General features: G+C 36.3%; 1 protein-coding gene across 5 annotated transcripts; it reads right to left on the bottom strand.

Annotated features, from left to right (window-relative positions):
• Window positions 1-1677: 1677 nt before the first annotated feature.
• Window positions 1678-19899, bottom strand: LOC18443066 (binding protein). Of its 5 annotated transcripts, none has more exons than XM_088857531.1 (14): window positions 19463-19899; window positions 18083-18252; window positions 15452-15663; window positions 14346-14554; window positions 14068-14170; window positions 12222-12385; window positions 7738-7879; window positions 7307-7480; window positions 6946-7079; window positions 6337-6633; window positions 5995-6137; window positions 5321-5418; window positions 3375-3888; window positions 1678-2109 (listed from the first exon to the last, which is right to left on the bottom strand). In XM_088857531.1, the coding sequence occupies exons 1-13, from the start codon at window positions 19612-19614 to the stop codon at window positions 3388-3390; spliced, it is 2499 nt and encodes an 832-aa protein (XP_088713657.1). In that variant the 5' UTR covers window positions 19615-19899; the 3' UTR covers window positions 1678-2109; window positions 3375-3387. The 5 variants fall into 5 exon arrangements, with proteins under 5 accessions (XP_088713657.1, XP_088713658.1, XP_006853329.1 ...); XM_088857532.1 differs by having other exon boundaries at window positions 1678-2102; XM_006853267.4 differs by having other exon boundaries at window positions 7741-7879.
• Between the last annotated feature and the right edge of the window lie 448 nt (window positions 19900-20347).

The raw sequence follows: 20347 nt of genomic DNA, 5'->3' as shown, positions 1-20347 counted from the left end.
TGCCACCCAAACATGCCTTATTAAAAATATTACATTTGATGTCACAAGAGATTCACCATTCGAAGAGTGAAATAAATGCATCAATAAAAATGTCTCCATCTCTAAGAAGATAAATAAATGCATCATTGAAAATGTGTCTAAGAAAAACTCCATCCTTAACCAAAAAAAAAAAAAAAAAGCAACTTGCCAAACTTAAATGATGGCAAATAAGGTAAGTTGAGCCCAACTTAGACAAGAGACACAAAAAACCTCTACTTTCTTCAAAGTACTAAACACCCCCAACTTGATAACTTGGATCAAACTTTTGAACCAAAACACTTTTTGGCGCTTCCACCTTGAACAAGCTGTGGCTCAATGGTTCTAAAGAAAACAAAATAAGATCCTTGTCAAACTTTGAAAAATCTCACAAATGAAAAAATAATATTCATATTTCTCTTGTTGGTTTACTAACAGATGGTTCGGCTTTTGCTCGACCCAAATGATGATTTCCGCCGTTTTCAAAAAGCACACGGTTTTGGTAAGTCAACCGACTCACGTATTATGTGCGGTCCCTTGTCAATCTGATGTCCCCTAAAAGTTAAAATGGACAATGAAAAAAACAATTCAAATAAATAACATTTATGTTTTTTGGAAAAAAATAATGATTTAGATCATTGCTATGGTTGACATTATTGAACCCTAAAATATTTAGATTGATAATACATCATATAATTTCTAAAGAGACCGCACAAAAATAGTGCGAGTCAGCCAACTCATCAAACACTTTTTCTTTGAAAAAATCTCACCCGTATGGTTCCCAATTGAATAATCTCTCTCTCTCTCTCCATTTCCTCTACCTCCCGTTGGATTACACAAAGGTCACTCTCTACCTGTCTCTCAGATAAAGAACTAGAAAGCTAGAAAAAACTCAAGGGAAAATTTATCAAATTACATCTAAAATATCAACGGCCAACATTTGAACCATTTCGAACCATTCCAACTCATGATCATGTGGATTTTGATGGGGTTTTTAAAATTAAACCAAAGGAAATGGATAAAATATTGATAGTTTACATCTTATGCGCATTCTGATAAATTCCCCTGAAAGAAACAAGAAAAGGAAAAATTAAGTTGCCCTACCTCCTTATGAGTTTCAGCTGGCAATCTTTTCTTGTTCATGTTAGATATATGGTTTTGTTATCCTTCTATTTTGGTTGTTTTCTATTCATTATCTTGTGTTTCAATACGAGACCCAGGACCAAACCTAACCTAATGAAGTATCTTATCAGGAACTTAAATTAAATAAAACTTAAATTAAATAAAAATAAGATATAGGGTGAAGTGATACAAAAGAAGCTCTATTTGGTTTTGTTCCTACTCTCTCCCCACTTTTCAGGTCATAGACTAAACTATAAAACTCACGTAAGCATGAATACAAAAAGGATGTAGTCATGAATATAAAAAGGAAGAAGTTTCTGTAAGGACTAAGCTTTATGAAAACAAAATAAAGCCTCACCTTGAATCCTCGTGTGGAAAGCACTTTCAACAACGAAAATCTCCACGATAGTTCTAAAATCAATTTCCAACAACGATAATAAAATTTGAACTAAAAAAATGTACAGATCCGCTTGCAGATCAGTGAACGCTTATTTTTAAGGCTATATAGACGGTTTAAATAATTTGTTACAATATACACTATTTTTAGAGTCCAATAAAGCATATCCATTCAAAAAATTTAGCAAGAATGAAAAACCTCAACACTGGGATAATTGAGAGAGATTCTGTGTGATGCCATGAGGAAAATAAACTTACATTGGATACTACAAAATTGAGAAAAATTAGAAAATAGAACTTGCAAACACAATCAATACCAACAATATCAAAACTGAGTGGTGGGCAAGTGAAATTCCAGCTTAAAAAGCTTTCGCATATGAAGCTTTCTTCCTTCCTGATCTTTTGATTCAGCTTCGGCACGCATGTGGAACGGTATACATCCACCATAACTCCAGGCACACGGGTGCATTGCCTTAAAAAATGTATGATACCATCCATGCACATGTATGCATATCTCTCACATGCATACATCAAACATTCCATCACAGGCGCCTCCATGGAAATCACACCTGAAACCTGAAATACGCTCCAATGAGTACTTGTCTGGATTTTTATTTTTTATTGTTTTTGTGTGGAAATGCAAAGCATTCTTCTGCAGTTATGGCAATTATCGTATCTAGAGATCCAGTAGGGCAATTGCATACTATCTATATTCTATTTTCTTCAAATATTTAGAAGCTATTTACTGGAAAACTATGTATAAGAAATAAAGGCTATAATCCAATGTTTGAATCCTGACCAACAAAATAGTAATAGTAGTAGTGGTAGTCGCAGTAGTAGTAAGAACAACAGTAAAAAAAACAACAACAATAACAATAATAAAAACAAAAACAATAACAATAACAACAAAACACTACTACAACAACATCAGCAAGAATTTAACAGTAATAATAATAAGAGCAATAATAATAATAATAACAATAAGACACCCTTAATTACACCAATATCCTAGTTCTTTATTTTTTAAGGTTGGCAGTCAAATCCTTAACTTCCTACAAACAATCCCCTCTTCACAATTTCATCATTTATAAGGTATGTTTTCTTGCCCCCAAGTCATAGTCAATATCAGTGTACAGAAAAAGGACTCAGCAAGGTACTCAGACCTTGGCCAAGTCGAGTAACTCAGGTGAATCCAGCAACTCGCCCGAGTCTAGCCCGAGTTAAACAATAAATAGAAATAAATACAAATGTGTGTGTGTGTGAGAGAGAGAGAGAGAGAGAGATATAACCTCCCTCTTTCTCATATCTAATATCAAATGGCATATTGGTTAGTTAGGCCGCCCTTGGTATGCCTCTTTATGAGAGGTCTTGGGCTTAATTCTGGCGAATACTTTTTTTCACTCCGGTTTTTTAACTCCTTGAAAAAAAGACAGTCTAAAAAATGGGGACAATGTTTCTTGGGGGGGCTCGAACCCCCACCACAATGGTAAATAAAAGAGTGTACTACACCAAAGCCATTTGATCATTTTTTACTTATAATCAACATGTTAATATATATAAATAATATAAGAATGGGAGTACACAGCACATTCGGCGAAACTTGCCTCGCCCATAGGACGAGGCCGAGCAACTCGACCGAGCGGAGTAACTCAGCCAAGCCGTCCTGGTACATTGGTCAATATAATCAGCCTCATCTCATTTTTCTTTAACTTTTCTCTAACTTGGCTTTTCCAATGCGAAAGGACCAAGTTTCCAATGCTACAGGACCAAGTTTCTAATTAACAACAAATAATCCATTTAAAAAGGAAAGGCTTAAATATCCCAACAAGGACAAATCTTACCAGACCACGAACATTAGACTTTGTCCAAGCATCGCCTCTTCTTCTTCTTCTTCTCTCTCCTATATTCCTCATACAAATGTATGGATGACATAGTGAGATTCAGTTCCCTTCTCAGTCTCTCATTCTCCAAGATATTTCGAAACACTTTAAAGTGATCAGAAAATCTCTTTCGAACCAAGTCCTCATGTTCCTGATCATTCCAATGTGGGTCAGCAGAAGATTCCAGAACCTTCTTCCTCTGTTGGGAATCCATAACCTTCTTCCTCTTGCAAATGGAAGCAGGGGGTTTAATCGATAATTTGAAGGATTCCCGGGCAATTGAGTACTCTGAGAAGGCTTGACCAGGGGAAATAATGGAGAGAAACATCTGGTTATGGCCAGTGCCCATGTTTGCGATGCTTGAAGCCATGGCTGAGACCGCGGGATGATAATGCTTGCTTAGTAAGCTTAGTTCCCATAACACTGATGAAAGTGCTCCACTAAGGTTTGGATCTGTGGCATCAGGATGATATTTCTGTGCAAAGAACAATAGATGGATCAAGGTGGTCGTTTGCAATTTTATTGAAGAAAACGTATCTACAACTTTAGATGTAAATACATGAATAAATTCATAAATCCATAGAACTAAATATATGAAAATATTTTAAAATGTACTTATTTTTTTCTACCTTGTTTGGTTTTTACTTTTTTAACATTTTTTTCCTTTTCTAATTTTTCTCAAAATTCTTAGGACTTCATATGAAAAACCTAAAATTTTGGAAATCTGCAAAAAATTGCCACCCCTTTATAGAGATCTGTACCTCCACCGCTACAAGTAGATCAGGAAAGGACAATACTGGAAAGGTATTTCTCTTTCCTAATTGTGCTTGTGGTCCACAATTTCTAGATGAACTCTTGTTTTCTTAAAATTCTTACATAAGGTTTAGAGTTTAATTCAAACAGAACTCCTTTCATTTGTAACTTGGAGGAATGGTTGATACCTAAAGCCCTAATTACAGCTGGCAGAAGTGCGTATGACCACGGCACGTTTTGAGGCATGTTATGATACTAGAAAGATATGTAATTATCACCTTCCCAGTCATGCTGATGGTCTACAATTTCTAAGTAGAACCTTGTGCTCTTAAATTCGTACATAAGGTTTAGAGGTTAATTCAAACACTGTTCCTTTCATTCCTATTTTGGAGGAATAGGTGATGACTAAAGCCGTAACTACAGGTAGTCTAAGCACATATGATCTGGTTGCGGCACTTTTTGAGAGGTGTGCTCTACAACATTACACTAAAAGAAAAGAATCTTCGTTAATTGCTGCAAGGAGATTCCTAACTTTGACATGACACAAAAATAGGAGAATGTTTAGATTTCTTTCAGGGCTTTGATGTTAAACTAGAATAGGCAAACCTTTTTAATTACTATGATAAGACCGATTTCAGGGCTTCGACAGTACACACTAGTTCCAGTTTGGACTTGCATTTGTCAGAATTGAGGACTTAAATGCAAGTTGCAGAAAAACAGGTTTCTAATATTTGCACCTGTTAACAGTGAGTTTTGTTTTCTCTGCAGAAATCTGTGGTAATGGCTGATAACAACCAGTGCGTCTATGTCCGCTCTGTCATTGTCTAATATGTGGATCCAAACATGATCTAGAAACACACAATCATTAAAGTGTTTTCAGGGCATTGACATCACCATAGCTCCAGGTGAATGTCCATCTCAAAACCCGTGGTTCATCACTTCATCTCCATGGCCTTTAGTTGAGAATGTTCAGACAATGCGCTACTTGTAGGATAATGGCTCCCAAACACAAGATGACAATGCTACGCTTTCTTTTTCTTTTTCTTTTTTCCTTTTTGCCTTTTTTTTTGTTTTTTATTCGTGACAAGAATTCTAGGCTTTCCCAAAAGAAAAAAACACCAATTTAAGAAATATATGGAAGAAAGTGAACCTACAGCAACTGAACAAGAGAGAGAGCCACCGCCTCCATCATTTTCAAGAAGATTTCTGCACTTGCTGTTCTTCTGGAGTAGGTGCTTCATGGTAACCAAAGCTGCAAAAACACATGCCTGTATATTCATTTGATAGCCACAACAAGAAGTGAAACAACAAAACCCCATATATCATGAAATGTATATTGTATTAGCATAAATTTCAACTTTAACCCAAATTCACCATAAACAGTCTTAGATGCACATAAGTTTGTTGCATGTTATTCATTAGAAATGAGAAGTTCAATATTTATTAAGGTCGCCCCAACATGATGTATGTTTTACTCTTGTTTGGAAAAAAAAAAGAAAAATAGCATTATCCACAAAAGAAGGAAATATCATAGTTTGGTGATAACAAGATAGATGTGAACATTCTCAAAAAAAAAGAAAAAAAAGATAGATGTGATGTTTCATAACATGATGCTTTATAACAAGATAGATGTGAGGTTTCTCTTTAAGTAAATGTGATATATCAGTATGTGACAAAATAGATGTGATATACAGAAATGAAATCCTAAGGAATAGCAATAACACCCAAGCAACATGATTCATGATTAAAGGAAAATCCAAATGGTACTGGAAGGATCCATGGATTTGAAGAAAGTATAATACAATGAAACCAATAGAAAAGAAAGCACCTGCCATAGCCTCTGCAGGTCCATAGCACAAAGAAAATGTTGCCAAGCGTTTAATAAATGCGGCAGCCCGCTGCATATCATGTTGTCGCCCCTCACATAACATGGTTTTCAGAGCTTCAGCCAATAACTCTCCTTCGTCTTCTCTGTAAATATGTTCAAAATGGGGCCAATGATTGGAATAAGTACATAGGGCATCCCTGATCAGTGAGCCAAGAAGTGGCAGCAGAAGACATTGAAGAGAGAGAGAGAGAGAGATAGACAGAGATAGAGGGAGGAAGGGAGAGGGCATGTATCATCATCATATAAAACTCAGCAATCAAGATGAAGGCAAAAGGATCAGACCTGTTGGGTTTGCACTCAAGCAATAGATTGTAGAGGTGGATAAAGAACTCCTGGAGATCTATAATTAAGGAATCAAGGTTGTTCCTCATCACTTTGAATGCCACTATGCAGCACTGGATGCGTTCAGAAACAGTTCTACAGTTTTCTGTAGAGAGGTTCCTTCCACTGGCAAGTCTTTTGAGTTTATTCAGAAGATCACCCATAAAATCCACACTGATTAAATGAGAGAATTTTCCCAATCCCTTCAAGCATGGAATCAATAACGGGCGTAATTTAGTTCCACTGCCTATCTTAATCCTGCAATAGTTAAAACTGTCAAACCACACTCTCTCTCTCCATAATGAAGATTAATCCTTAACTTATTAATACTAATTTTTTGAAATAAATATCCAAAATCTGACATTCCTGATTTGGATTGGATGTAAAATCTCAGTAGCCTATTTTTCCTCTTGTAAAAACTCCAATGATAGTATTGAAATTAACATATTTAAGTGGGTTCATTTAAGTATAAAGTCTGACACATGCCCCTCAGAATGCCCTCTTCATAATATAGTGTGTATGTGTTTGTGTGGGTGTGTGGGGATGTGTCAAGAAGACACTAAAACGTACCCAGCTGTTGACTCTATGCTCTGCTTCAGAATTCGGAAATATGTCTCAAATACAGCAGCAAGTGTTTGCGTTTGCAATTTTTTGCGTTCAGATGCATCAGGGGCAAATGAGACTGCCTTAAAATCGGTGTTAACCTTCACAAAACAGAACACCTCAGAGGTGAATAACTCCAGAAGAAAAGGTAGTCGAAAACTGCCTTAAAATAAGTATTAACCTTCTCCAAAGAGAATGCCTTAGAAGTTAACAACTCAAGAAGAAAAGGTTAGTTGTGCATAGGCTGCTCATCATATTATGTCAGTAACTATATAAGCAATATTTTATTTCATTTTGCATATTGATAGATGGGTTAGAAAGGAAGAACCTCCACTCTTGTTTTTGCAGCCAATTCCTTCTTGCTCAACTTCTTGTCATCTTTTGCCAATTGATTTGGAACAGCAGGCGTGTGTTTCCCCTTTTTCTTAGGTTTAACTTTTTCCTTGCCATTTTCAGATGTAGACTTCGCAAGATCCTCATCAAATGACAAGGCCAAGAAAACCTGACAAGTGGGTCAATAACAGCACCCAGTAAATAGTCTCCCTTGGGAGAACAAACAAAAAATAAACGAACAAGAACTATTTAAAAGATGAAGAACAAATGTTATAACCATATGACATGGCACCCAAAGTGCATCAGTTGTAAAATCAAAACCTTATGACATTCACTTGCACAATGGGCACACAAAAGAATATGGCAGTCTGAAACTGAGAATGACGAGCCAGGCATAAAAACAAGAAGATAATAGTTATGCACAACAACCTCAATACAATCAGGATGAAGCTGGCAATTATGAATCTTCACGTGATCTGCAATCAACTGTACAGCCTCCACTGTTGCTTCACCACCATGTTTTCCCTCATTCATAAAAAGTGACTTTATAGCTGAACAAGAAAGTTTCCTATCATAATAAAAGCCAGACTATTAGACAAATCCAAATAATTCAATACAAGCAACTAGTACAAAGGATAGGAACTCATAAAAATGCAGTTCATCCTCTCGTACAGAATGTACAATAAGCGACATTGTCTACAATAAGCAACATTGTCCAGAACCAGCTCCTCCAAACAACATAAAATCTTCACATACAATGAAAAATCTTCACATACAATGATTTCAGGTATCAAAAACTTATTATGCAAACTAACAATGGATACTAATCTTGCTTAATCAGCGTCGCTAGGAAACACGTTAAGTACACATTTGAGAATGACATGATCTAATGTGCACAATCCACATCTTAAAATGACACTGTGATATAAAAATACAGAAGCCTCAAACATGAACAGGAGACAGAAAAAATATAAAACATATCCATAAGAGATTGGTGGGGGCAAAAAAAAAATGAAACAAAAAGATAAGGGCATGAGGAATCAAAGAACTATCTCAATAAACAAGTATATTTAGTAGCATTCTGGGTCAAATGAGTGCTTACAAATTACAATTCCTAATGGAAATTCAGGAAATAGAGAAGGCCCTTAACCCATGACCACGAGGGAAGAGATCCAAGATACTAAGTCATAGACAAGGTTCGACTCCACCAAGTTGAAAAACCATAGCAAGGGAATTCTTTAGAAATACACCTTGACAACAAGGCACATGTTTCACATTTCACAACACTGCAGAAGATCCTGAAGAGTATACTACAATAAGATGAAGCTGTTATTATCAATCCCAAGAAAAGCATTTGAAGACACAGAGAAATGCAACAGGGAAGACCAAAAGAGTGCAAAGAGGAATAGGAAAATTTCATGCATCAAAGGAAATATGACCATGGTAGCAGGTGGAGACAAGCTGCCATGACAGAACTGAACAATGACCAAAACCCTATGGAAGTGACTCGCGGATGGAAGCTGCAAATGGTAGAATAAGGCGATGGAGGTAGGAGATCTAATAAACTGATGACTACATAAGGTGAAGACATACACAGCAATTATCACCCATAGCAAAGGTGGTTGCTGGGTGGGAAAACCCAGAAAAAATCTATGCTACAAGGGCACAAACACACTACCAGAATCAAAGAGGGTTTATCAAAAAAAGGAGGGTTGGACTTCAATTACCAGGAAAACCATGCTAACTGTATCTGATTCTATAGACTAGATGACCTTGATTAACACCAAAAATCCTAACAAAGTTTGGAGATATAACCATGATCAGGTTTTTTTTTTTTATGTTGTTACCTGTTGTATTGAAGAAAAGTAAAGGATCTACAAGAGTTCATCGAGAGAACCCATAGACTGGGCCTCTCGGCCAAAAAATAAGCTACCCCACAAAGAGGAGCCCTGTACAAAAAATGGGTAGGGGCTTATAACTGTCGCCCAATACAGAGATCATACAAAAACATAGGAAACCCAAGTAACAAGAAGGTCCAAAAAAGTCCATAGGCAGAAGGGCAAAAAGTCTAGCGAGACCCAAAAAACTTTCTCAAGCACCCATGGAACTTGACAATGCGCCATCTTTAGCAAGTTGGTCCGCCAGGGCGTTTGATTCCCTCCAGGTATGACGGTTGTATCCCTGCAAGAGTGCATAATTTCATCATAAATCGAAGAGAGGTACCACGGAGAAGGAGTTAAGCCTGCGGCCCACGAAATAATGTTTTGGGCATCTCCTTCAACTATTAGTGGTTGATCCCACAGGGGGTTGATCATCTTGAGACCAGTGAGAAGTGCCATGTACTCAGCTGGCTCGGAGTCCACATGGCCAATAAATTTGGAGAAGGAGGCCAAGATATTACCGTGATAGTCTCGGAAGACCCCACCCACTCCTACCGGCCTGGGGTTTCCAAGGGAACACCTGTCAAAATTTAGTTTTATGAGGGCTGCAGGAGGAGGAGACCAGAAACTAGATCTAGATATCTGACGGTAGTGGGCGTGGAGAACATCTTCCCAATGGTGTAGGAAGGACAAAGCCGGGATGCCTTTGACGGCCTTGTGGTAAGAAGCCAAGAAAATGACCAGGGCTGTGATTTTAGGAAATAGAGCCGAAGCTTCGCATTTGGATCCTCGGAAAAATCTCGAGTTTCTTTCAGTCCATATAACCCATATTGTTGCAGGGATGGAAGCCTTCCACAATAGCATTCCCGCTTTGGGCCATGGAGTGATTTAAGAGGGCCGATAGGGAAGCAGGAGTTACCCAGAGCCGGCCAAAAAGACTCAGGAGACGGCTCCACGGTTGAAAGCTATCAGGTTGATTTTGATATGTCAGAAACTTACTATGAACAGAGACAAAGCTCAAAGAAAATGAGAGCAATGAAAAGATTTATTCAAAGCACCCACGAAACACTTGAAGAGTCATTGTATGCAATTGAACACCCTTTCTGAATGTATGAAACAAAACCACAAAACAAGCATCGAGCAGACAATAAAACCAAATCAGCCACAGAAGCCTTCCAAAGATCTGATATCTATTAATAATAACAACAAAAAATAAAAGGAGATGATCAATCAAGCCTGAACTTCAATTGAAACACCAAAAAACAACCAAACAAAATCTTATACAACATCAAAGAGAAATAAGAATTAACAAAAATCACCAATCAAACTTCAGTGAACAGCAAGCATGCATACAATTCATCATCATCATCATAGCTTTTTCCCAACTAATCGGGGTCGGTTATACGAATCTTGCTCCGCTATTCTGCTCTATTAAGGCTACACCCTTAGTCAGGCCATAAGTCCCCATATCTTTTCTCACTACTTCCAACTTGGTCCTTTCAAGCCTACCCCTTGCCTTTTTTTAGCCTTCCACTTGAACTAACTCGCACCTCCTAACAAATGTTGTACTGGGTCTACACAATACATGGCTAACCCACTTAAGTCTACTTTCTCTTGTCTTATCGTCTATTGGTGCCACACCTAAATTCTCCCAAATGTATTCATTTGGAATTCTATCCACTTTTGTCTTGCCACCCATCTATCTTAACATCCTCATCTCAACTACACTCAGCCTATGGGTATGTTGTTTCTTGACCACCCAACATTCCACTCCATAAAGCAAAGTTGGTCGCACAACTATCTTATAGAACTTTCCCTTCAACGTCATTGGTATGCAACGATCGCATAAAACTCCAGTTGCACATGTCCACTTCACCCACCCAGCTCTAATTCTATGTGCGGCATCTTGCTCAATCTCTCAATTTTTCTAAATTATCGACCCAAGATATCAAAAGTACGCTCCTTTGTTATTTTTGGCCATCAATCTTAACTACTTCCAAGTCTCTACTCCTATTATCACTAAACTTGCATTCTATATACTCTGTCTTAGTCCGGCTAATTTTAGAACATTTAGATTATAGGGCATCCTTCCAAAATTCTAACTTTGTGTTGACGTCATTTCGTTCATTGATCAAAACTATGTCGTTGGTCAACAACATGCACCACGGTACCTGATCTTGTAGGTGGCCTAGTTAAGTCGTCCATAACTAAGACAGAGAGGTATGGGCTCAATGTTGACCCCTGATGTAGACCTATTGTCACTGAAAACTCACTCGTCTCTCTACTAGTTATTCGTATACTAGTTAGCACTCCCTCATGCATATCTCTTACCAAGTGGATGTACTGTTTGAAGACTCCTTTCTTTTTCAATACCCACCAAATCAACTCTCGAGATACTCTATCATAAGCTTTCTCTAGATTAACAATGATCATGTGGAGGTTTTTTCCTTTCGCTCTAACAAGAACGCATACAATTGATTAAAAAAAACTTTCTATAGTTGTATAGCTAAAAGATACTTATTTTTTCTATAGTTTTTTTTTTTTTAAAGCTGTTAACAGTTCTCCTAAATTTAAGCTTGACCAGACAATCCCTAGACAATTGGCATGTACTCTTGTATGACGGAGGGCACGAATAGGTTTAACTTATTTTTTCTATAGTTCTATGAGAAAAGTTGCATGATAAGAGTTGGGATAAGGCTCGGATGATGATGATGATGATGATGATGATGATGATGATGTATGAGAAGAGTTGCATAATGAAATGTCAAAACAAATCACCAATATTACAACAATATCAACACTAACCTGCTAGAAGTAATGGTATATCTCTTACAAACATTACATAAAGAACACCATGAGAACATTTCTCCCCACTGAAGAACAAGTCAATCCTTAGTTTAGCTTGATGCATCCCAAAGATGTTCACAAAGCTCTAAAGTTCCGATCCGAAAGTAATAAAGATCCTTTAACTATATGCATGAAAGTTTGTTGTACATAAAAGACGCAATTAATGTGGTATGAGGGGAAAACCTTATGACATCATCAGAGGAGCTAGTGTTTTTAACAGTCTCTGCAAGTAAATTCTCGCGATAATTGAAGTGGGGAACAGCCTCTAGCAAATTACATATACAACGAACAGCCACTTGTTGAAAGAAAGGTTGTTTTCCAAAGGCCACAAGCTTCTGCAGATATGCCTATTGAATTAAAAAAAAAAAGAGAGTTTAGTCACTATGACAAAAATAGCAAATAAAACAAAAATCCTCAAAGAACAAGACTTTTGAGTAAAGAGACATGAATGAGGCCCAATCAAGCGAAGAGCCATATAATCCACGTTATGATCGTTAAAGGCATATAATGCCAAAAATGAGTTTCAGAACTATTCAAACAAACTAACACTCAAACAGAATAAAAAGTAAATCACTGCCACTTGTTCACCATAACAAACTTTGCATATCTGCTCATTAAAGGGATATTTCAGCCAGGCCCAAGTTACGAACATCGAATTGAGTGAATGAAATAATAGATAGGGATGTGTATATCGGTCCCTTTCTACATGTATCTTTTGTGCAAATTGTGGAGATATCAAGGCACATACTTGGGATGGTTATGTACTCAAGACACATGCAAGAGTAATCAGGTAAATCTGCAATCACTAAATGTCCTATATGTGTTGCAGTTTCATCTTTTTCTTGGTGAACTTCTTTTCATCAAATATCAAACAAATTGAAAAGGAATCCTCTTCAAAACAAAGTTGGGCCATGGCACAGACAGTTGCGCATGCCCCACTTGTGTATGTGTTCTAATGTTAAAGCAAGATGAAGGCTAGGATTACTCTGCCCACCCATCACCACTTACTCCTTCCTTGTGGGCACCCACATCTTACTACTGGAGTAGTTCATTTTTGAAAACTAGAAATACTTTTACAAAATCACAGAACTAGTTGCAAAGAAATGAAGCCGTGTTGAGGGAAGTTGGAAATAACTAAGAAATGTATGCAAAGAAGGACATGACTTCACATAAGAAATTAAATGGATTAAGGAGCAAGAGTGCTTCTCAAGTACAAGGTCTCTACTGCAAAGATTTGGCTTTTATGAAAAAGGGCAAAAAAAAAAAGAAAAAAAAAGGGCCTTAAAAACTTGAGGAATGAATTTTTTATCCTCTGAATAAATTAAAAAATGACAAGGAATTTGAGTAGAAAGTATTTTATACAAGAATAAATCCCACTGCCAGAAGCAACAGGGTGTGCCAAGGCAAAGTTGGAAAGTTCTACTTTACATGGGTCAAGGTGAAATAACTTGACTCTAGAGCGCTACAACTCTTGCGATGGACACGTTTCTGCATCTATAGGAGACAACTTTTAGTGCCTGGTGATAGAGAGCATTACATACAAGGTGCACTGGTGGACAATAATGGGCGAATGCCTTCCACAGTGACTCTCTGTGACATCCACAAAATAGGTTAATGCATTCATGAGGATATCATTTGTAGACAAGAAGTTGCTGATCAGCTTGCAAACCTAAGAGTGATAAGAGTCAATCAATTCATCACTTTCCATTCTGTATGATTTTTCTTTTTTTTTTTCATTTTATTGAATGTCATTTATTTGGTTATCAATAGAAGGAGAAGAAAAGATTATTTCTTTGTATTTGCAGGTAACTTGGGACTTGCCCAAGTCGGACTGGGTATTTCTAAACAAATACAACATTATTTTCTTTATAAATCTCCAACTCCGTGAGTTGGCAAGGTTTTACCTCCAAACTCACAAGGCCCCCAATCCAAGCCAACTTGGGGGAGTAGCAAGCCCGGTCGGCCATTTTCTGAACACTGATCAGAAATACTTCACGTTCAAATACCATTTCCAAGAGCACCTGCATACCTTATATGAGTTCAGAAGCATAGACTCATAGTCACGCATCTTTTTTACTTCCTTTGAAACCTTCATCTGCAGTTCCTTGTCAGTAGGAAGCCGAATCCGGTAGCTGTTTCCATTCACAACAAACAAAATTGTGAAGCCAAAGTCAGTAGCTTCCAGAGAAAGGATATTGTCTCTTCACACAAGAAAACAATTCTCATAATCCAGCATTCCTTATTCAAAAAGACTAAAACACCATTCCTCATTCCAAAAGAATAAAGCAGACATGAAGAAAAAAATACCCAGGGATTATGTCTTTGAAAAGAGCCAACAGTGACAGCAGGCCCAGTTTTGCTACATTGTGATCTGTATCATTGCATGTCTGTACGAGCTCTTTCAAGGATGCAATATTATTCTCTGGATCAGCAAGAAGCCCCATTCCGATCTCTGCAATTTTACCCTTCTTTTGAAGAAAGAGTTCTTCTGCTGAAAGTTCTTGTTTCACCTTTTCCTATTTTAGTGAAGTTTATGGCCAACAAAAAGCATGATAAAAATATATAGAATAAGATAATTGAGCATGATGAACAGATGATCACTATGCGGTTATAAATAATAGAAAACCAAAAAAAAGAAGAGGGGGGAGGGGAAGAGAGAGAGAGCGAGAGCGAGAGATAATTGCATGTAAGGAACAGCGGATAATTATAGGATTCACCACCCTTCCTATTCAATCATACTTAGTAATTGCAGACATGTAGATTGTAGAGACTCCATCTTGGCTAATGGATTTCCAAGTGCATAATCCGTAAACCTTAGGTCCTAAACCCCAGTATTGCCAACCCAAAATACAGAAATCACCCATCATGCCAGAATAGTGTGTAACAGAGAACGGAGGTATGATAAACATAATGTTGAAGTGCAGACTAATAATCAGAATCCAACATGTACATCAGTATCAAATCATCTTAAGTGAAAAAGAATGCCTTATTTTTTTAAGAACGCATTTGGAAAAATGCCTGACATGAAATCTAACTAGGAGCAGGTACTAATACTCGATCAATACCACAAATACAAAAAAATGAATGCTTGCTCAGTGGTAGGCTAATAAGTTATGTGGTGATTTCGTAAAGTCAGTTCAAGTCAAGAGACTAGGAGCTACCTAACCTGTACTCGGACTTTTTATCTGACCAATCCAATACAGAGGGCAACAGTTCAAGGTACTACCAAGCCAACCCAGTCAAAGTCAACATTTATTAATGATCTAGGAGGCCTATTTATATTTATCAGCTCATGGTAGCTCTTGATGTTATGGAGCTTGATCACTTTCGCAATTTTTTATTGATGAAGAATGACATTTTTCTGCAGAATCGTGATAAGAATTCAAAACTACAAAATGATGTGAGACATATACCAGGACTTCAGATTTCAGGTCCCTCTGTACTTCATCTATCTTATTTTCCTCCTCCACTTGTTTCTTTGCTATCTTCTTAATTTTCTTCAGCTTCTCCCTTCGTTCAGCTTTTGTTGGCTTGATTTTGTTCTCATCATTATCAACATTTTGATCATTTGTTTTGGTGTTGTCTTCTTGCAGACCAGTTTGAGGCTTAGTGACATCCACAGAGGCTGCATCAGAAAGTGAGCCCATTAGTTAAGCAATTTGTAATGCAGCCGCCATCAGTAAAGTTTCTTTGGGGAAATTTATGAAAAAGCACCCAAATAGATAAAACCAAAAGATATTCTACTCCAGCAGGAGTAGAATGCGTGCTGGAGTAGAATGCGCATATACTCCCTCGGGTAAAACCTCACCTAGAATTAATTTTATGAATCCAAATGATGTAACCTCTTCAACCCATATATTAATGTCAATAAAAAAAATTTCTGATTGTATCCTCTATGCACTTGAAAAAATAATGTCTCAAGATTGAATAGAGACCATCCAATTTTAGGGGTAAGATCTAAATATTAGAAAACTCAAAATTCAATTTTTTTTTTTCTGAGAACAATATCTAGTAATTATTAAGTGGTTTCCAAAATTTCAGATTGAAAAAAATCCTTCTAAGTGGGTCTTTCGACCGAAGGAGTAGAAATAAACCATCTTCCTGAGGAAGTATAGTGTACATGGCCATAGATAAATTTCAACCAAATCACACTAATCATGAGTTGGATCTAGGATGCGCACTTTAACTTGCTCCTCCTACCAAAATTAGGGACTTGTTCAGCTCTTTGAGAGCTTCATGTTTTCACAATATTGGAAAATTAGAATACTCGTGCAGGACCAAAATGTACATTTTCTCCCTTGTGTAAAACCCTTACTAGGAGCATTTTTCAGATCTCAAACTTTGGGGATGTGACATACCCAATGCGAAAAGAAAAAAAAATCTACAAAGTGAGTGTTGAAATTCCAAAGTGCGTGTTCAAGATTTAAATAGTCTATGTTCAATCCGAGGGCAAGACTTTTACATAAAGTCCCAAAGTGCATGTTGAAGTTTTTCTTCCTTTTCTAAGTTGGTCGCTTAGTTGACTAGGTCAAGTCCACAAAATTTGGGACCCTAGAACTTCTAGCTAGGGTTTTGCCTGAGGGAGCAAATGCATATTTTGCTCTTGAAGAAGCATACTGATCTTTTATACCAGTAAATCCATAGGTCCATGCCAAATGATAAGTGGCTTTCTTAAATACCACATAACTATGAAAGGAGGGGCAAATTGGAAGTGCCCCGCCTAGAAAATTTGATTCATAATCAATGTCCCAATGGAATTTAAACTTTTAAAATTAAATTATAATTAATAAGAGGTATATAGAGCCTTGAGGGGGTCATTTCACATTATTTTTAGAATTGAAAAAGAAATAAAAGCTTAGGCCTTTGGAACCCTGGCTTGGGGTGAGGAGGAAAACCTAGATTTCTCCAAGTTATTGCTTCTATTTGGCTTGAATTATGTTCTTTTACTGTTTTTCAAATTTCTCCTACATCACATTCCCTTAAGAAACAAAAGGAGAAAATAAATTCTTAAAAGGCAAAAGAAGAAGAAGAAGAAGAAGTGGAGGAAGAAAAAGGATAACTTTAATGGCTTTCCAACTTACATTTATTTTATCCTAATATTTTAAGGTAATATAAAAAAGAATCATTATAGAACCCAACCAAAGCATAAGAGATCTCTCTATCTAACAAATAAGAATTAGCAAACACAAATTCTTTATTCAACAATTAACCATAGTGAAAGATTCAAGGCACGTTTAGATGAACAATTAATTTTATTTTGAATGGATTATCCTATCTATAATTAATATACTCTGAACAGTATTATTATGTTAGTTATTTGGCATGCATCTTGTATTATATATAATTTTAGTCTTGTATTATATATAATTTTAATTAATTATTAAATTTTTTAAGCAATCTCCAGTTAATTTTAGCTCTTTCTGGCTAAAAAATTGGGATTTTCAGCAAACAACTTTGAATAAAGTAGAATTAACTCTTCTAAAGTAAAAACTTATATCTTAAACTGCCTAAATTTGTCTCAGATAACTTTATGATGGACACAAACAAACAATAGATAATTCATTATCAAGGTTAATTTTTTTGAAATAGTGAATTATTAGTGATAACAAGTATATCCAAACAGGCCCTTGCCTTTTTTAAGTATCACGAGAGGAGCAGGTTCGCACTAATTGGTTGCAAGGAGATGGGAAACTATCCCACAAAGAAAACTATTTATCATAGTATGCATTCATGTTTATAATTGAGAAACATAACATGATAAAATAGAGGGAAAAGAAAAGAATAATGGAGGGAACTTCAGCACTTATAAATTACTTTGACTTTACCCAGATTTTTAATAAACAAAAGGCAATAAGTTTTGCAAGTAGATGGAAATGCCTAGGAGAGTTAAACAAGTGCACAGGAATATATGGACAGAGATGGCTTTCTGATGAATCTCTGATCAGAATCCAGGTGAATAAAATAGCTACCAAAGAAAAGTTTCGAGAGAGAGAGAGTAACGGTAATAGTAACAAGTAAATCCAAGACTTAAATCATGAACTCACAGGTTCTATAATACAACTTTCCGTCTAGTGTCTTTACAGGGAGGGCATCCACAGGATCCAATTGAAGAGCATTCCCTTCATTATTCTCAATAAACGCTTTTTTCTTCCGTTTCTCATAAAACGATTCTAGAGCATCTTCCTTTTTCCCATCAGCAAGGCGAACAACATGTCTGTACAATAGTTTAAAATTGCAGTCAAATTTTATATTTTAAACTACAGAGAAAAAGAAAACTTCCATTATTATTTACACATATCACCCACTCCAGGTCAAAATGATACAAATATATTCATGATTCAGAAAACGTCAAAATGATCATTCATAAATTCACAATGATTTTTTACAGGACAACAAAAAACAGAAAGAGGAAATTTTTAGCATACTTTAAAATACATGGGAATGAACTTATCTGAATAGACTACTTCGGAAATTTGAAGAAATGATTGGAAGGTCATAACATGACCAATTTTAATGTACAACTTCTCAATTATTTCAATTATGGCTATAAAACTAGTCTTTGGCACTTCAGCACCGTTGGCCAAATGACTTAAAAACAAAGGCCAGTACTACAATTGTCAATGTTGCATTCTTTCGAAAGAATAATAAGAATGCTGCAAGTGTCGTCACGTACATATAAGTAACTCTTCAAAATGATTGAGAAATATTTCCAACAATTGTTCATAATGTGTGGACTTCCTATGAAATTCCATATAATATAAGGCACATTTAGAGAATTTATCACAAAGAAAGTATCGATAAAAATTTATCTACTCTAGCCATTATCAAGAGCATATGCCACACATACGAGAGAGAGAGATTTTGCATACCTTGGAAGAGTTTGAGGTGCTTTCCCCATTCATGAAAAGATAAGATCATTTTTGTAACATCACAGGAAACTCATGAATGACAATATTATTACAAACTTTACGACAGAATTTCTACTAAAAATTATCTTGAAATCAATATATCATTAAGAACTCTTAATTACTCAGTCACTGATCTCAAAGTTATAATCTTTTTTATGATGCAAGAACAAATAAAGGAAAGGCAATGAATATAAAAAAGAAAGCAACTTACCAAACAACAAGAAAACAAATGTAACAAAAATATGAAAATTCCCAATAAATCATGACGTGATACCAAAATATTGATAGGAAATCCAAGAGTTGCAAGTAAAACACAATAAACGATAATTTACTTACCCCATAATTAGTTGTACTAAGAAATATGATCACATAACATTCAATTTGAACCAGAAAATAATTTCACGAAATGAAAAAAAAACTTAAGGAAATCATAGTACAATGAGAATGTAATACCACAAAAACTATAAAGGCCTCCGAGATTACAAAAAAATCATCCCAGAATATAAATTTACTTACTTTGTAATTGATTTCGTGTCCAATTTACTGAGAAATCCAGCGTAATATCTGTTTTCCTTTACAAACTGTAAATCTTCATCTGAAACCTCGATTTCATCCTCTTCAACCTCAGGAGGTAGCAATGGAAGAGGATTCCCCCTCTTCTTCCCCATCCTTGAAAACAACAAGAATCAAAATAGGAAGCAGAAAAAGGTGGGAAACCAAACAAAAATGGCTGTTAAAATGGCTTGCAGTAATACATAAAACTAGGGCAAGAGACGAAGACAGAGCAGGGCTTGGAGAGCGAGAGAGGGCAAAGTGGGCAAGGCGGCAAGCGGCGAGCAAAGGATGGAGACTGCATAAGGATTTTGTGGGGTTTTGAAGGTGCGCCTTATTTTGATTGGTTATGGCCTCACCCTTACTATACAAACAACACCCCCTTTAACGTACATGGATTCGGGGATGTTTGGACTTTGGATCCAGGTAAAAAGAGGACACCGTCTCAATGAGTACCTCGACTCATATGTAGTAATGCAACCCCCTCAATGACCTTTTTTTTTTTTTAATGGATTTTGGCCTTAATTTTTAGTATATAACTTCTAAATATGAATATCATTAATATTTAAAAATAAATAAATTTTAAAACAATTGAATATAATTTTGAAAAAATGTTTGGATAATTGGTTTTCTTTTCTTTTCTTTGTTTGGAGGGACCGCCTCGGGGGTGTGAATGCAAAAATGCGCCCCCCATGCATATAACACTAACCAAGAGGAAGACACGGTTAAATCCATAAACTAGATCTTTATCCAAATGTAGAGTTGTAGTATCTACACTGTATATTTTATTTTAGGGTGTGGTTTGTATATTTTATTTTAGGTGTGGCTTGCATAAGGTTGCAACTTTAA

Source organism: Amborella trichopoda, chromosome 2, assembly GCF_054954075.1.
Source record: "Amborella trichopoda isolate Santa Cruz 75 chromosome 2, AtrichopodaSantaCruz75HAP2 v2.0, whole genome shotgun sequence".
NCBI classification, from domain to species: Eukaryota; Viridiplantae; Streptophyta; class Magnoliopsida; order Amborellales; family Amborellaceae; genus Amborella; species Amborella trichopoda.
Note: the sequence above shows the minus strand (reverse complement) of the source record. Positions and strands in the feature narration are given on the sequence as shown.